At 52.5% G+C, this 12790-nt stretch overlaps 1 protein-coding gene across 1 annotated transcript in view; it reads left to right on the top strand.

Moving 5' to 3' along the window:
* Positions 1 to 12790, top strand: part of LOC141955369 (hydrocephalus-inducing protein homolog) — a 96466-nt gene that overhangs the window by 62374 nt on the left and 21302 nt on the right. Inside the window, 6 exon segments of the mRNA XM_074895208.1 lie at positions 3398 to 3636; positions 5772 to 6027; positions 7887 to 8030; positions 9764 to 9907; positions 10753 to 11066; positions 12505 to 12697. Coding sequence (XP_074751309.1) covers positions 3398 to 3636; positions 5772 to 6027; positions 7887 to 8030; positions 9764 to 9907; positions 10753 to 11066; positions 12505 to 12697 — 1290 coding nt within the window.

Raw genomic sequence — 12790 nt, 5'->3', positions numbered from 1 at the left:
TTATTATCCTGCTTGTCTAGGGAAATTAAACTTGTCGTATCATGCTGTACCTGTTGGCTAAATGAATTAAAGAAGGGTAGAATCTTCAAGGCAGTTATGCTCCAAGAAGCAAGAGTGACTCAGGAGGGTGCTTTTCCCAAAGGAAAAGCAGGAGGAGTTTGGTTATCAAACCAGGTGGCCCTGATCTCCCCAGCCCAGCGAGGAAGCGCAGATGGGATCTGGAGGGGTGAGCTCTGGACCAGGGACACAAATGGAGACAAGTTTAGTTAGCTCGCTCAGCAGTCTGCTATTGGCTGAACCAAGCTTGACAAGTTAGGCTCTGTTGTCAGTGGCAGTGAGTGCCACACTACTTTTTTTTTTTAGAGGCTCTGCCTTTTGATTTCATAAAACATCCCCTTGATGGTGCTCTGGGGCAGAGGCTAAACCAAAGTGGTCCCCATCCGTGCTTTCGCCGAGGAGATGCTGGTGCTGAGGTGCCAGGAGGCGGCTGGTGGTTGGTGGGAGCATCCAGCCAGCCTCGTGCCCTGACCTCCACCTCCTGCTGGGGCTCGGGGCCGTCTGGGGCTCTCTTCTGCCACTGGCAGTTTGTGCGGATAAAGAGTAGCTTTGAAATGAAGAACGCGGGGTCCCCCACCTCAGGACTGCTGAAACACCTGGGAGGAGGCTCTGTGCACAACTGATGTGGGACGGGGTTTTATTCCCCCTTCATGTGCAGCCTCCGTGAGGAGCGATGGGTCGGCTGACAAAGGTGTGAATGCTCCCTTGCTAGGGCTGTGGCTTGGTAAAGTACAGCTGCATTTTAATACTGAGTTCTACTTCCTCTTTCACTTGTGCAAGGCCAGAATGACCAGATCACTTAATTAACTAGCTTTATGCAGCTTCAAGAGAACTGAGTGTGGTGGCTCCTCAGTCGTCCCTTAGGGCATCCATCCCATCCCAGCCATCAACGCCATTCCATCCATCCATCCATCCATCCATCCATCCATCCATCCATCCATCTCTTAGATGCACAGTGGTGTCTTATATCCAAATTCTGGCAGCTCTTATTCGCAGTGGAAATCTGTCCTGGGAGAAGCTAATGATCTCAGCATTGAGCTTCTTGAGTAAGTGATTGATCCCCACCCTTGCCCAGCACTCAGGGACTCTGTGCAAGCTCCTGCAGGGACAGAAATAGCCACTGTTTTTGTCTATCCAGTGCACAGGGCTGCTGGGTTGTGTTCTGGAGCATTCAAGGATAAGCGAGTAGCAGGGACGTTATCAGAAGTTAGATCGTGGTCTTCAAAGTGGGGGGAATTTTTAGCGTGGCTCCACGCTAAATTTTAGCGTCTCTGGGACGCAGCCTGGATCCACGCAGGCAGAAGCTGACCTGGAAGCCTGAGTGAGTCTGGCCCGGCAGAGCCTTTTGGTCCCGGCAGGTCTCCTGTTCAGTGGTGCACTGTGCTGCCCCGTGCTGCCCCTTGGACCCACACCAAATGCTAACGGAAAGAATGAGGACACGATGCCATTCCTGCTCCTCTGGAGTGGGCTGTTGGCCCTGGCTCACCCTGGGAAATTCAAAGTCTGGCTCCATCGAGACAGCCTGTCATTATTCCTCAGTCATAGTTTCTTGGGTACAGTTTACTGCCTGGCTTGTTGCCAAGCTTTGATAAATGAGCTTTGCCAGATAGCAGACATGCAGGTTCACCTCTGGGGTGGAGCTATCAGGTCTCCTTTTCCAGTGAGCTACCATGAATCAGAGGGCAAAGAAAAGCTAACAGCCACCGGCTTGGTGTGAACGCCTTGGCTGGGTAGCCCTCGGCTGGTGGCAGCGCAGTGGATCCTCTGAGGCTAGTGATGGGCTGCGCACGGGATGCAGGGGCAGCAGAGGAGGGGTGGTGGGATCCTGTGTGAGGCCCCAGAGTTTACCCTGTGCCAACAACCTTCCTTCATCCCATTCTCATCTTGCTTTTTTAAAGACTTTCTTTTGCAGCTCTAGAGGACAAATTAAATGGAGCAGAGTTGATTGATTTTGCCAGCACTTGGAATAATGTTGATGCCTTTGGCATGCTCCACCTGGGACGCAGGCGTGCAGACCCGACCTGCTCTCCATGCAGGGCACAGCCAGCCTAAGGAGCTATCCTAGCTGGGGCATCCTACACACGCTGCTGGGACGCTGCCTGTCAGCAAGTTTTTGCTTCCCTGGCCGCAGAAAGTCTTACCCTTGCTAGCAGAGGTCGCTTTGGGGGGTTATTTAAAATGCTTCCCAGGACTTCAAAGTGCTGCTTGGTTTTCTGACACTCTTCTCCCTTGGGCTGGCTGGTGTCCTGTTAGAGCTGAGTGCTGCCAGCCTGATGGATGGGAACTCGAGCTAACCTCATCTGGATCGAGCATTTGCTTGGATCGTGTCAGGCCTCCAAGCACACTGTTGCTTTCCATTAAAAAATAAAAAAGGCGGGGGGAAACCTCTTCTCTTACAATACTGCAGGGTTTTGGGTGAGTAGTGCCTGTCACCCCAAACACGGCACTGAAGTGTGGGGTGCAGGCACCACCACCACCGTGATGGACACTTGGAAGCTGTACATCTGCCTCCCTGTGCATTTCCCGCTGGCCAAGGAGCACGGTGTGTGTTTCCTCTCTGCAGGCTTGCTCCCTGGGAACGTGGTTTTAGAGGGGCTGGGGTCCAGCACCTTCACTGCCGCAGCTGTGGAGGGAGGTCCATGAGAAACCAGAGGGAAGAGAGTGCTTGGAAGCTCGGGCCATGCCTACAGGGCACGTGCCTTCCAGTTTGCTTTCTGCTTATTGCTTTAGTGCCCTGCTATGAACATTTATAGCTGAATTTTCCAAAGCAGAAGGCACTGGGGCACCTCACTGCAGCTGGTGATCAGTGGGAACCGAGTGCTTCAGTTCTTCGGGGGCTGTTGAGAAGCACTGAGTAACTCTTGGGAAAGAAGACGTTGGTGTCAGGGTTTTGATCAGCCGGTTTTGCAGAGTTACTCTTCAGGCTCTCAGCAGTATTCCCCAGCCGTGTGGCTGCTGCAGTGGGATTTGAGCAGTCCTGGCTTCCTCTGGCCTTGAGCCTTTATGCCAGCCCAGCCACCATTGTCAGGAAGCCAGGAGAGGTGAAGTAGCTTCCCTTGGCGTGCGCTCCGAAAGAGAGACTGGAGGAGGAATAACCTCCTCCTGAGGATGAGCATCCCTTGGGTTGGGCAACACTGGGTTAATGAAGTGAGTCTGTTAAAGGAAGGTAAAATACAGGTTGTAGAAGCTCCTGCATAGTTGTTGTTTCCAGCTTGGATTTAAGGAAATGGAGCCTCTCTGGTTTTTATCCTCGTATCTTCAGTCCTTCCTTTTCCTGCACCTCACAAGAGCCCAGGGTCCGTGGTTTCCATGCTAAGTTAGTGTTCGGCTTGTCTTACAGGCTCGTGAATGCTCGTGCTGGAGGATTGAACCCAGTGAAGGAGTGATTCCTCCTGAGACAGAGGTGTCAGTAGCTGTCGTAGCAAGCTTGGATGACACGGAGAAATTCAAGGACGAGGTGAACCTGTTCATCGAGAACAGCCACACCTACGTGATCCCCGTCCGGGCTGTTGGCACTGGCACCACGATTGTCACTGACAAACTCTTTGCGCCGGAGCTCAACTTGGGACCCCACTTCAGGTAGGGTATCTCTCAGCTTCTGCCGTGGGCTCAGCAAGGGGCAGTTTTGCTGTAGTCCTTCAGGCTGGTTGTTCTTCAGCGCTCAAGGTCCTGGCTCTGTTTTCCTGAAGCCCCAGGGCTTCCTTTAGAAACCTTCTGTGGCCATTTGAAAGTTGTTAGATACCCTCAAAAGCCACCAAAATGGAAACCAGTTGTTAAATTGTCACTGACTTGTCTTTAGTTATAATACATCTATTTCCTCACTTGAGCAAAAAGAGATTTGGAGGAAAACAGCAGGTCCTGGAAGCCTCTGGGTGGAAGATGCTACATTACAAGTATAAACACATTTCCCTTTGCAATCATGTTGATTGTTTTTCCCTTCCCTGTGGAGTATCATCTCGCAACAGCAGAAGACCTTGGTGGTAGCTTGTTAGCAGGTCCTTGACTAAATTAATGGTGCTGTTTTGTATGCCCTCTGCCCAGCGGTCCTGAGGAGCAGCAGAACTTCTTTGCCCCGTGTCATCCCTCATTTGCTCGCCTTCCCCGTCTCCCCTGCCGGGCTGCTCTTCATCAGACGTAGTTGCTCTTCCCTCGTCTCTCCCACCGGCTTTCCTCGGCGTCACCGCCGCAGCGGAGCCTGAGGTGCGGGCAGGCGAGGGTGGCACTGGACCAGCTCTGGAAGGGAGAGGAGGAGAAGTCCACTGAGTTTGGGCAGGATAAATGGAAGGTGTTAATTAAAGAGCTTGGCTCAAAGGAGGGGGTTCACTGGTCCTAACGCGTCTATCTGACCAGGCCTGTTCCTGTAAATGGGAGAAAAATAAGCCTTTTCAAAGTGCTGCCTGCTTTGTGTTGGACACCTCTTAGGATGAGAAGAATAGTCTTTTTGAGGTGCCTGTTCCTTTCCCTGGCTGCAGAGTGTCCACAGCGGTCCAATCCCTAAATTTGGGGGTAGAAAAAGCAGGTTGATCCTACTCTTTAGGATAGATTTTGGGGGGTTAAATATGCATGCACAAGCCACCCACATACGCAGGGACATTGCAGGGGGTTGGTGCTTGTCCAGCGTGTCCTGTGCTCTGTGCAGCCACAGACTGGCTACCCAACGGAGTGGGCGATGTCAGTGTGATTTGTGTCACGGTCCTCTGCCCCCCTTCACGTCTTGCTCTGCAGACTCTGGAGTTGTTGCCTTTGCTGTCGGCTGCAGAGCTGCCCCAGGTGAGCTGAGACGGGACCCAGGTAACATCTCAGATGAGTTGGGCTTTCCCAGAGCCACAGATTCTGCATCCACCCAGAGCTTCTCCAGGCTTTCGTCTGTGCTGTCCACCACAGAAACCATTTCACACTAAGCTTGTACGCATCATGTTTTAACAGTCTGTTTCAGCGGCTGGTTTGTTCTATTCTTGGCTCAGGTCTGTGCATTTAGCTGCCTGGGGCAGGCATGCATTTTGTAAGCCGTGTATTCTGTCCTTTTCAAAAAACCAGTAACTGTTCCAGGAACAATTCACGTCCTGGTCATGCTCAGATTTATAGAGGGTAAAATAATTACTCCAGATGAGCCTGCAGTTAGTGTTTCCTTACATGAAGAAATCAATTTCCCTTGAGTATTCATTTTGGTTTATATCTAGCTCTAGTTATTCATCTCTCATCGTTGCTCCATCCCCTCAGCAGCCAGACCTGGTCTTGCTGCCATGTTTGATTTGGGGAAACTTCTGTTGATCCTGTGTTCTCACAGTGCATTTATCTTCCTAAACCACAACAGCAGCTGCACTGTTCAGGCAAAGGATGATGTGTTGGGGGTGATGAGGTTGGATGCTCCCTAAGGGGCTGGGGGTGCCAGGGCAGGGGCCCCGCCAGCGAGGCAGGGGGTGCCCAGGTCACCGGAGGGTCTCTAGGCTGGTGATGCTCTGTCTGCAGCAGCTGAGATGATGATCTTCATGCAGCTCTTCCTTGCTGTACGCAAACAGAGCAGCTGCTGGATGCTGATAAACTTAGGGGCAACCAAGGTCTGGCTTTTGCTGAAGCTTTGAGCTAGGTCAGCCTTTTTGGAGGTGCTTTTATTGCTGCGTGTGCAGTCGGGTAACGCCATCAGGGTGCTGAAGCCGGGTGACCACTGGGAGATAGCAGCTCCCGTGACTTTTTCCATCTCTTTTCCCTTCCAGCCTGGATCCCTGCTGTTACCGCTTCAAGGTAACAAACAAAGGACGGCGCACCCGTTGGCTCTACTGGTCAACAGCAGGTTCTGGCTCGTTCCGCCGGCGTCATCGTGTCCCTGCTGTCAGCACCACCGAGGGCCAAGGTTCCTCCCAGAGCCCCAGACCTGCCTGCCCTGGGTTTAAGGTTCAGCCACTGAGGGTGGAGCTGATGCCGGGCAAGACTACGGAGATGGTGCTGGAATGCTTCTCCAGCACTCCTCAGGTGAGGTCCCCGCCGAGGGCTGAGCCTTCCCCATCAGGAGCAAGTGCTTTCAAGAAACTGTTCTAACAGCACAAGCTACCATGGCAGCACCAGCTTTCCTTGCTGGCCACTGTCAGTTCCTAAGGCTTTTTCATGTTTCCATGGCTACTGTAAACCCAACCTGCTGATACCAAAACACAGACTGAAGGAGATATTGCTACTTCAGGGGCAAATGGCAGGTTACAAGGTGTCATGTGCTGAGGCAGAAAGGAAGGGCAGAGAAAATAAGTTACGCTTAGACTAGGAGCACAGGCAGAAAGTAAATAACAAAGTGCAAAGTAATGTATTTGGGGGAAGCAGTGAGTAAAACAAAACACCTGTGAAGGGAGGGAGTGTCTGTGAGTAGCATCATTTTTCCTCCGTAGACAAGCATGGGCAGAGGGCTCATCTAGCACTGAGTCCTGGAGCAGAAAAATGAACACAGTGTGTCAGCTGTAGTGATCGGGTGATGTTCATCCACGTGGGAAACTGTTTGCAGGGATCGTTACAATTGACAGCTTGACTTTGTCAGTATTTCCATAACGGCTCACCTCAGTCTCTCAGCCAGTCCCAGGGTCCCAAGGGCAGCCAGGTCTCGCAGCACCCTTGGATGGCAGCTCAGGGGGAGATTTCAGCAGGGTCACGGGGTGTTCTCCTCCCTGGACTCTTATTTCCAGGGGAAATCCTACTCTGCAGAGAAACTTCCAGCTAACCCTGGTGTGCATTCCCTCTCTCCAAGACTGCTGGGCACAGATGTTTAGGCGAATGTGGAATAAATCTGCATCAAGCTCCTGCTGATACTTGTGTTTTGAAAGGTGTTTTAAAGGGCTGCCTTGGTAGGTAGCTTGAGGAATACTTGATTACTCACCTAACTGACTGCAATGGGACTGTCCCTGTGCAGTTCGGAGCCCAAAGGTTTTGTTGAAGCAGGGAAAAGAAAGGAAATAAAGTGATCAGGGTGCTGGAGAGGCTGTCCTGCCGGGAAAGCTGAAAGAGGATCTGTGAGCTGAGCTGTGGCTACCTGGCTCCTGCAGTCAAAGCCAAGACCCTGGGAGTGGGCTTTCCACCTTCCTCGGGTCTTGAGAACTTAATACTCTTGATGTCGGTCAGAAGCCCAACTCCCTGCATCGCACATGCAGCACAGATGGTTTTGAGTCTGTAGGCTCTGAGGAGGAGTTGTGGTGTTGTAGCAGAGGGAAGAGTGAGAAATGAAGGGAGGATTTTGGGGAACTGAAACCATGAGAAATCAGGAAAAAGTCTTAAGAGCATCCAGCTTAAGCAGAGGGTTTTCATGTAAACTGCAAGACCTTTCTTTCCTGGGGAGGTTTCTTTTAAAACCAGCTCTAGGAGGGCACAGTACCTGCTAGGAATGAGTGGCCCCCTCTTTACCTGAAGGCAGTCTGCCTATTTGGGTTTTTCACATGGATCCTGTCCTCTAAGCTTCCGAGGGAGGGTTTGCTAGCATTGGCCCTTCTGTCACCTGTTTCCCTTAATATAGTTGCATTTAAAAAAATTTTTTTTAATTCCTACAGCTTTCTGTAAGTATTATGCCTGGCAGTGGGACAAATCAAAACAGTAATAATTTGGGGCAGGGACTGTTACAATTGTAGGCAGCACATGACTCACGAGGGCTTTTTGTGGATAGTGGGGTGTGGCATTACGGACGTTTGAGAGCAGAATAAATGGGATGCAGCATAAAAAGAAAAGGGGGCTGTTGAGGAGCCCAGTGGCTGTAACTTGATGGCGGTAACAGGGTCTGTGGTTGGGTGGGCAGCAAATACAGTGCGTTTTGGGGACGCCCTGCTGGGCCCCGCTGGGTGACGGGTGACTCCTCCGTGCAGGTGGTGAAGGAGCGGCTGCTGTGCCACGCCGTCGTGGGGAGCAAGGCAGAGAAGGCTCCGATAATGGAAGTGGATGTCACCTGCGAGTTCATCACTCCCATCCTGAAAATGTCCTCCAGGGAAATCACTTTCCGGGTGGAGAAGGTAAGTCTCTGGATTTCATCCTGGCACTGAAGAGCATGGCTGGTGACTGAAAGCCTGGTGGGGCGTGTGCTTGTGTTCGAAGGAGGAAGTTAAATGGCTTCTCCAAGTCTCTGGGGCTTTGACTATTGAGCTGAGCGGGACCAAGATTTTGCCATTAACACTGAGATCAATATTTCGCCCCTCTGGGATCGGGAGCAGTCCCACCAGCTGTATTCTGCCTTTTTGATGTGGAGACAGAGTTGAGCTGCTGAGCCAAGGGCACAGGGCGAGATGTGTGGGACCCACGAGAACAGCGTGGGCTTTGCACAGCCACCTCGTGTGCTGGGGCTGAGGTGGGCGAGCAGAGTGCTGCAGCTGAGCGATGCTAAACCCCCTCCTCACCCTTCCTGAGGGGCTTCGTAAAGTAAGCGAGGGTGTTTTCAGAGATGGGACTGGTTTTTAACTTCACCCAAGTAAAACAGAGAGAACAGCTGCTCTGCCGAGGGGGATCATGGCTACTTCTAGAGAGACACCAGTTCCTGTACTCGGGGTGAAGGGAGGCTTCTGGGGATCCTCCAAGGCACGGTGATGTCTGAACACCGATCCTGTAGGGAAGCTGAGAAGAACTGAGATTCCTGTCAGCTCTTCAGGCTGATGAGAAAAACCTGTCATTTTGTCTGTTTGCCTTCTCTGCTCTTGGCATGGATGGTAGCCCTTTGCAATTCCCCAAGCTTCACCTTCTTCAAAGGACCCGCAGACATCCTTCACCTGCAGTGATGATAACGCCAGCGCAAAGCAGGTGCCCCTTAGCCTCTGGATCCTGACTCCTGCATCACCTTTCCTTCTCCCTTGAGGTGTCTGAAAAAGAGAAGATACTTCATTATTTAGTTTCTGTGTTTTCAGGCCTCTCCTCTGGTTCCCAGGCTTCCAGAGAAGCACAAAATCCTGTGAGCAGGCAGTTCAGGTTTAATTAGAAGCTTTTCAGCTATCCCTGATGTCTGCCTGTGGTCTGCTTGATGCCATGTGCTCGGATTTATTGAGTGTTATGACACTGCAGCTGTTTGATATCAATACATCCAGAACAAGTTGCCCAAACACTGTCTAGTTTATATAAACCATGCAGGAAGCCCAGAGCAATGCATAAACAGGAAGAAATAGCTTAGGCAGAGCCGAGCTTTGAGGCTACAGACAGCTTGTCACTGGAGCAGGGGCAGCAGGACACCCGTTGCAGCCCGACTGTTGAGGTTTCTCCTGGCTGTGTGTGCCTGTAGATGCTCAAAGCCAACCTTAGGCTGCTGCAGGCTCTCTGCTATGGGCCAAATCCTGCTCGCTTTTCTCCTCTGACCAGCATCACTGCTCTTATGAGGCTACTAGAGCTGACAAGGTTGTAAGAAATGACTATGTGAGTGAAAATCATCTTGTGCCGTTCTTCTCGAGAGGATAGAAAATGGAGACAAGTGCTCTGGGTTCACTTTCTGCTATTGGTCTTGTTCATGCAGCTGCCTCCTCTCAGGGTCCTATTCCCTCCTCTGTGTGCCAGAGTGTTTCCCTGTCCCCGGGGGATGCTGTGGTTTCTAAACATGGAAGGATCTGATATACTTAGAGAAAAACCACCTAGAAGGATAGAAACTAACAAAAATAGTAAATAGAGGTGTATGCACTTCTGGGGTTGAAAAACTTGAAATGCATCAGAAAGGGAAGGACTTCCGTGGCTACTTCATGTTGTTTTTTCCCCTTGTGTCCTGTTTCTGTAGCAACCTGGTGATGTCCTAACTCTGCAGCACCAGCCTCTGTCTTTAAGAAACGCCTCGGCCCTGCCACTCAGCGTCGTCCTGGCCTTAGAGCAGCCCTTCTTAATCTGTGACGCGGAGCGGCAGCCCCTCTCTGCAGACGCTCAGGTGAGCAGCCGTGGGCCCTCCCGCTGTGGGGTTTGAAGAGGGGGGGTGTGGTGGTACGTTTCTGTTGGGAGGTCCTCTAGCAGAGAAGTTTATTCTTTAGACTCAGCAGTAGACTGGCCTGAACTAAGTCAGATTTGAAGCAAGCTGCTGAAGGAAACGAAATATCATCTGAACTGGGGAAATACATCCTGGCTCTAAGACGTGAGGAGAGGGGAGCAGGCAGCTAGGCCTGGGCAAGCCGTGTATAACGGTGTCTCTTGGAAGTCACTGAGCTCTCCAGCAGCCATTCTCAGACACCCTCCAGAGCAGCTGGCTTTCCTCAGGGGCAGCCCTGCCTCCAGGAAGGCTGAGGAGGCTCCTCCAGCCGCTGCCTGGCCCCTGCCCTGTTGTTGGAGGAAGGGGTTGGACATGGGCTCTGCTAAACGTTGTAGGCACGGCCACCGCTTCTGTGCTGTGCCAGTGACTAGCCCCTGCAAGGGCGAGGCTGCAGTGCCATGCTGCTTGTGCTGGGAGGGCAAAGCAGTTCCTCTAGAGCTGGGGCAAAAGGCCCTGGTGTGCCAAATGCTGATTTAGTTGTGTATTTAGCACATCGCTCCTGGGGGTCCCGAATTCAGCAGTAGAATATTTATTTTCCTCGTGTATTGATGCAGAGCACAGTGAGATGAGCCTGAGATAGTCTCAGACAGAGCGTGGTGGGGCTTGCAGTCAGGCACACACTGTGAAGAAAACACAGGATGAACTGAGAAGCCTATGCTGGGGTCAGACGTTGAACATTTCCACGTTTCGTGCTGCCAGACCTTGGGACTTCATCACACTGGTGATTAATACTCTTCATTTCCTTGCAGCCCATGAAGCTGGAGATAGGGGAGGAACTTCTTCTCTCCATCAGATTTAACCCTGCTTATAAAGAGGATTTGTGTAGCCGGGTAGTGGAGAAGGTTCTAAAGATACAGTTTCTGGAGCATCCTCATGAGGAGCAGGTCACCATTCGGGGAGAAGTCTACTTCCCAAATCTCCATATCCAGCCCACGGCCCTGGACTTCGGCTGCATCTTGAACGACACCAAAGATGTGCGTTACATCGAGCTGACCAACTGCAGCCCGCTTCTTGTCCAGTACCACTGGTCCTTCCTGATGGACAGCTGCGTGAGCCAGATGAGGTATGTGCCCCTTTGCTCTCTCCTTGAAGCTCTTCTCCTTCCTCGTGTCCTGTTTGTGCTTTGCAAAGACCAAGGCTGTTTGCCTGTGATCTGACAAATTGCTTTCAACTTTCCCTGGGGGAGTAACACCTCCCAGCCGTGGTCGGGCTTAGGTGCTCAGGGAATAAGTGATCACCAGTTTGACGCTGGGAAGGAAACAACGTTCTCCAGCCAAGCTGGGGCTGTGAGATGCTACCAACACTTCCTGCATTGTCCATAACCTAGAGTCCTGCTTTATTTCTGGAGCTACAAACCCATACCTAGGCACTGGGACAAGCAGATATATGATTTTTCTTCCCTGCCAACCCTATGTGTTGTCATTTTACACTAAGAACCTACACAGTCTCTTGCTGCTGCTTTACTGTAGCCCCCATACTGGTTCCCCTGGGAAGGAAGGCTGGGGTTGGAAAGCTGCTTTCTCAGACCTTTGTGGCCTGAGGCGAACACCACACTGGTGCAGTGAGTTTTCATCTGTTGAACTGCACATCACATTCCCCAAACAGCCATTTAGTGTCTTACAGGGAAAGGGCAGGTTCTGCTGCAGCTGTGGGTGCAGCTGTAGGCGTTGGTGGGAGCACTTGTCTGAACGTCCTGGGAAGCAGGGCCAGCCAGCGCTGGGCTGTGGTTTACAAGCTCCCTTCCCCGGAGCACCGATCGCTGCTGCTTCGGCGCTCCTCAGGGATCAACGGGCTGTTCAGCCGTGTCTCTGCCGGAGTTTCTCAGCGGGTCTTTCCACGCTGCCCCGCGTGTGTGGGATGTCCCGTGCCGGGCTCCGTGGGTGCCCCGCACGGCGCTGGGCTCTGTCGGGGTTAGGGCGCAGCAGGCTCCGGGCTCTATCCCTGCTCCTGCCTTACGTGCTTGGAGAAAGCCTCGGGCGTTGCTGCTTGCTTGTGCTGACCTGCAGCTGCGGGTGGTGTCAGGGGAAATATTCCGGGTTAGCACCTGGTGGAGCTGCAGAAGTTCTCGCCTTGGCCCTCGGTGGGGGAGGCCCAGTCTGCAGCTGTGGGTGCTTTCAGGAGGGCACTGGCGGCTCTGCACTGGCTTGTTGCTCTCCGGATCTGCCCCTTTGTGTCTCAGGCTCACCTTTTTGCACAGTCTGTGTGTCTCTTCCTTTCCTGCTGTGATTTTTACCTCCCTACAAGGTTTTCACCCGTGTCCTCTTCCATTTCTCCTTGCAACCAGTTGCCAGCTGCCTGTGCCGCCGCTACAGCAGCGTCATCCCTAGGCAGCCCCGTATGCTGACCTGCTCCATCCTGGTTTGGGAGCTGCTGGCTCAGACCCGTTACTGAATTCACACCCGCAGTGCCCAGCCGGGGGCCGCATCCTGCCGAGGAGCTGCTCGTGCAGGCTTCCCTCCCTCCCACTGCAGGTCCACAATCAAAGTCATGTTATTTTCCAGGTTCAGCCCTCCGGTGCCGAAATTTTTCACCAAACCCCAACCACCAAAAAAGGAGGGAGCCTGGTCGGAGCGCTCGGTGTCTGCAGGGAGCAGCTGCAGGGATGGAGGTGTGGAGGAGCCAGCTGAAGCCCTGGGAGCCGCAGGGGATCCTGCCCAAGAGCCAGCAGGTGCAGATGACTCCCTGGAAGCAAAGGTAGATTTTCTTGTACACCTACCGCTTGCGTTGCCTCCCCCATCTTGCCACTGAAAAGCCGTACTTGTGCCAGTCCCCCTTTTTGCTGCCCTG

Source organism: Athene noctua, unplaced genomic scaffold, assembly GCF_965140245.1.
Source record: "Athene noctua unplaced genomic scaffold, bAthNoc1.hap1.1 HAP1_HAP1_scaffold_162, whole genome shotgun sequence".
Taxonomy (NCBI): Eukaryota; Metazoa; Chordata; class Aves; order Strigiformes; family Strigidae; genus Athene; species Athene noctua.
Note: the sequence above shows the minus strand (reverse complement) of the source record. Positions and strands in the feature narration are given on the sequence as shown.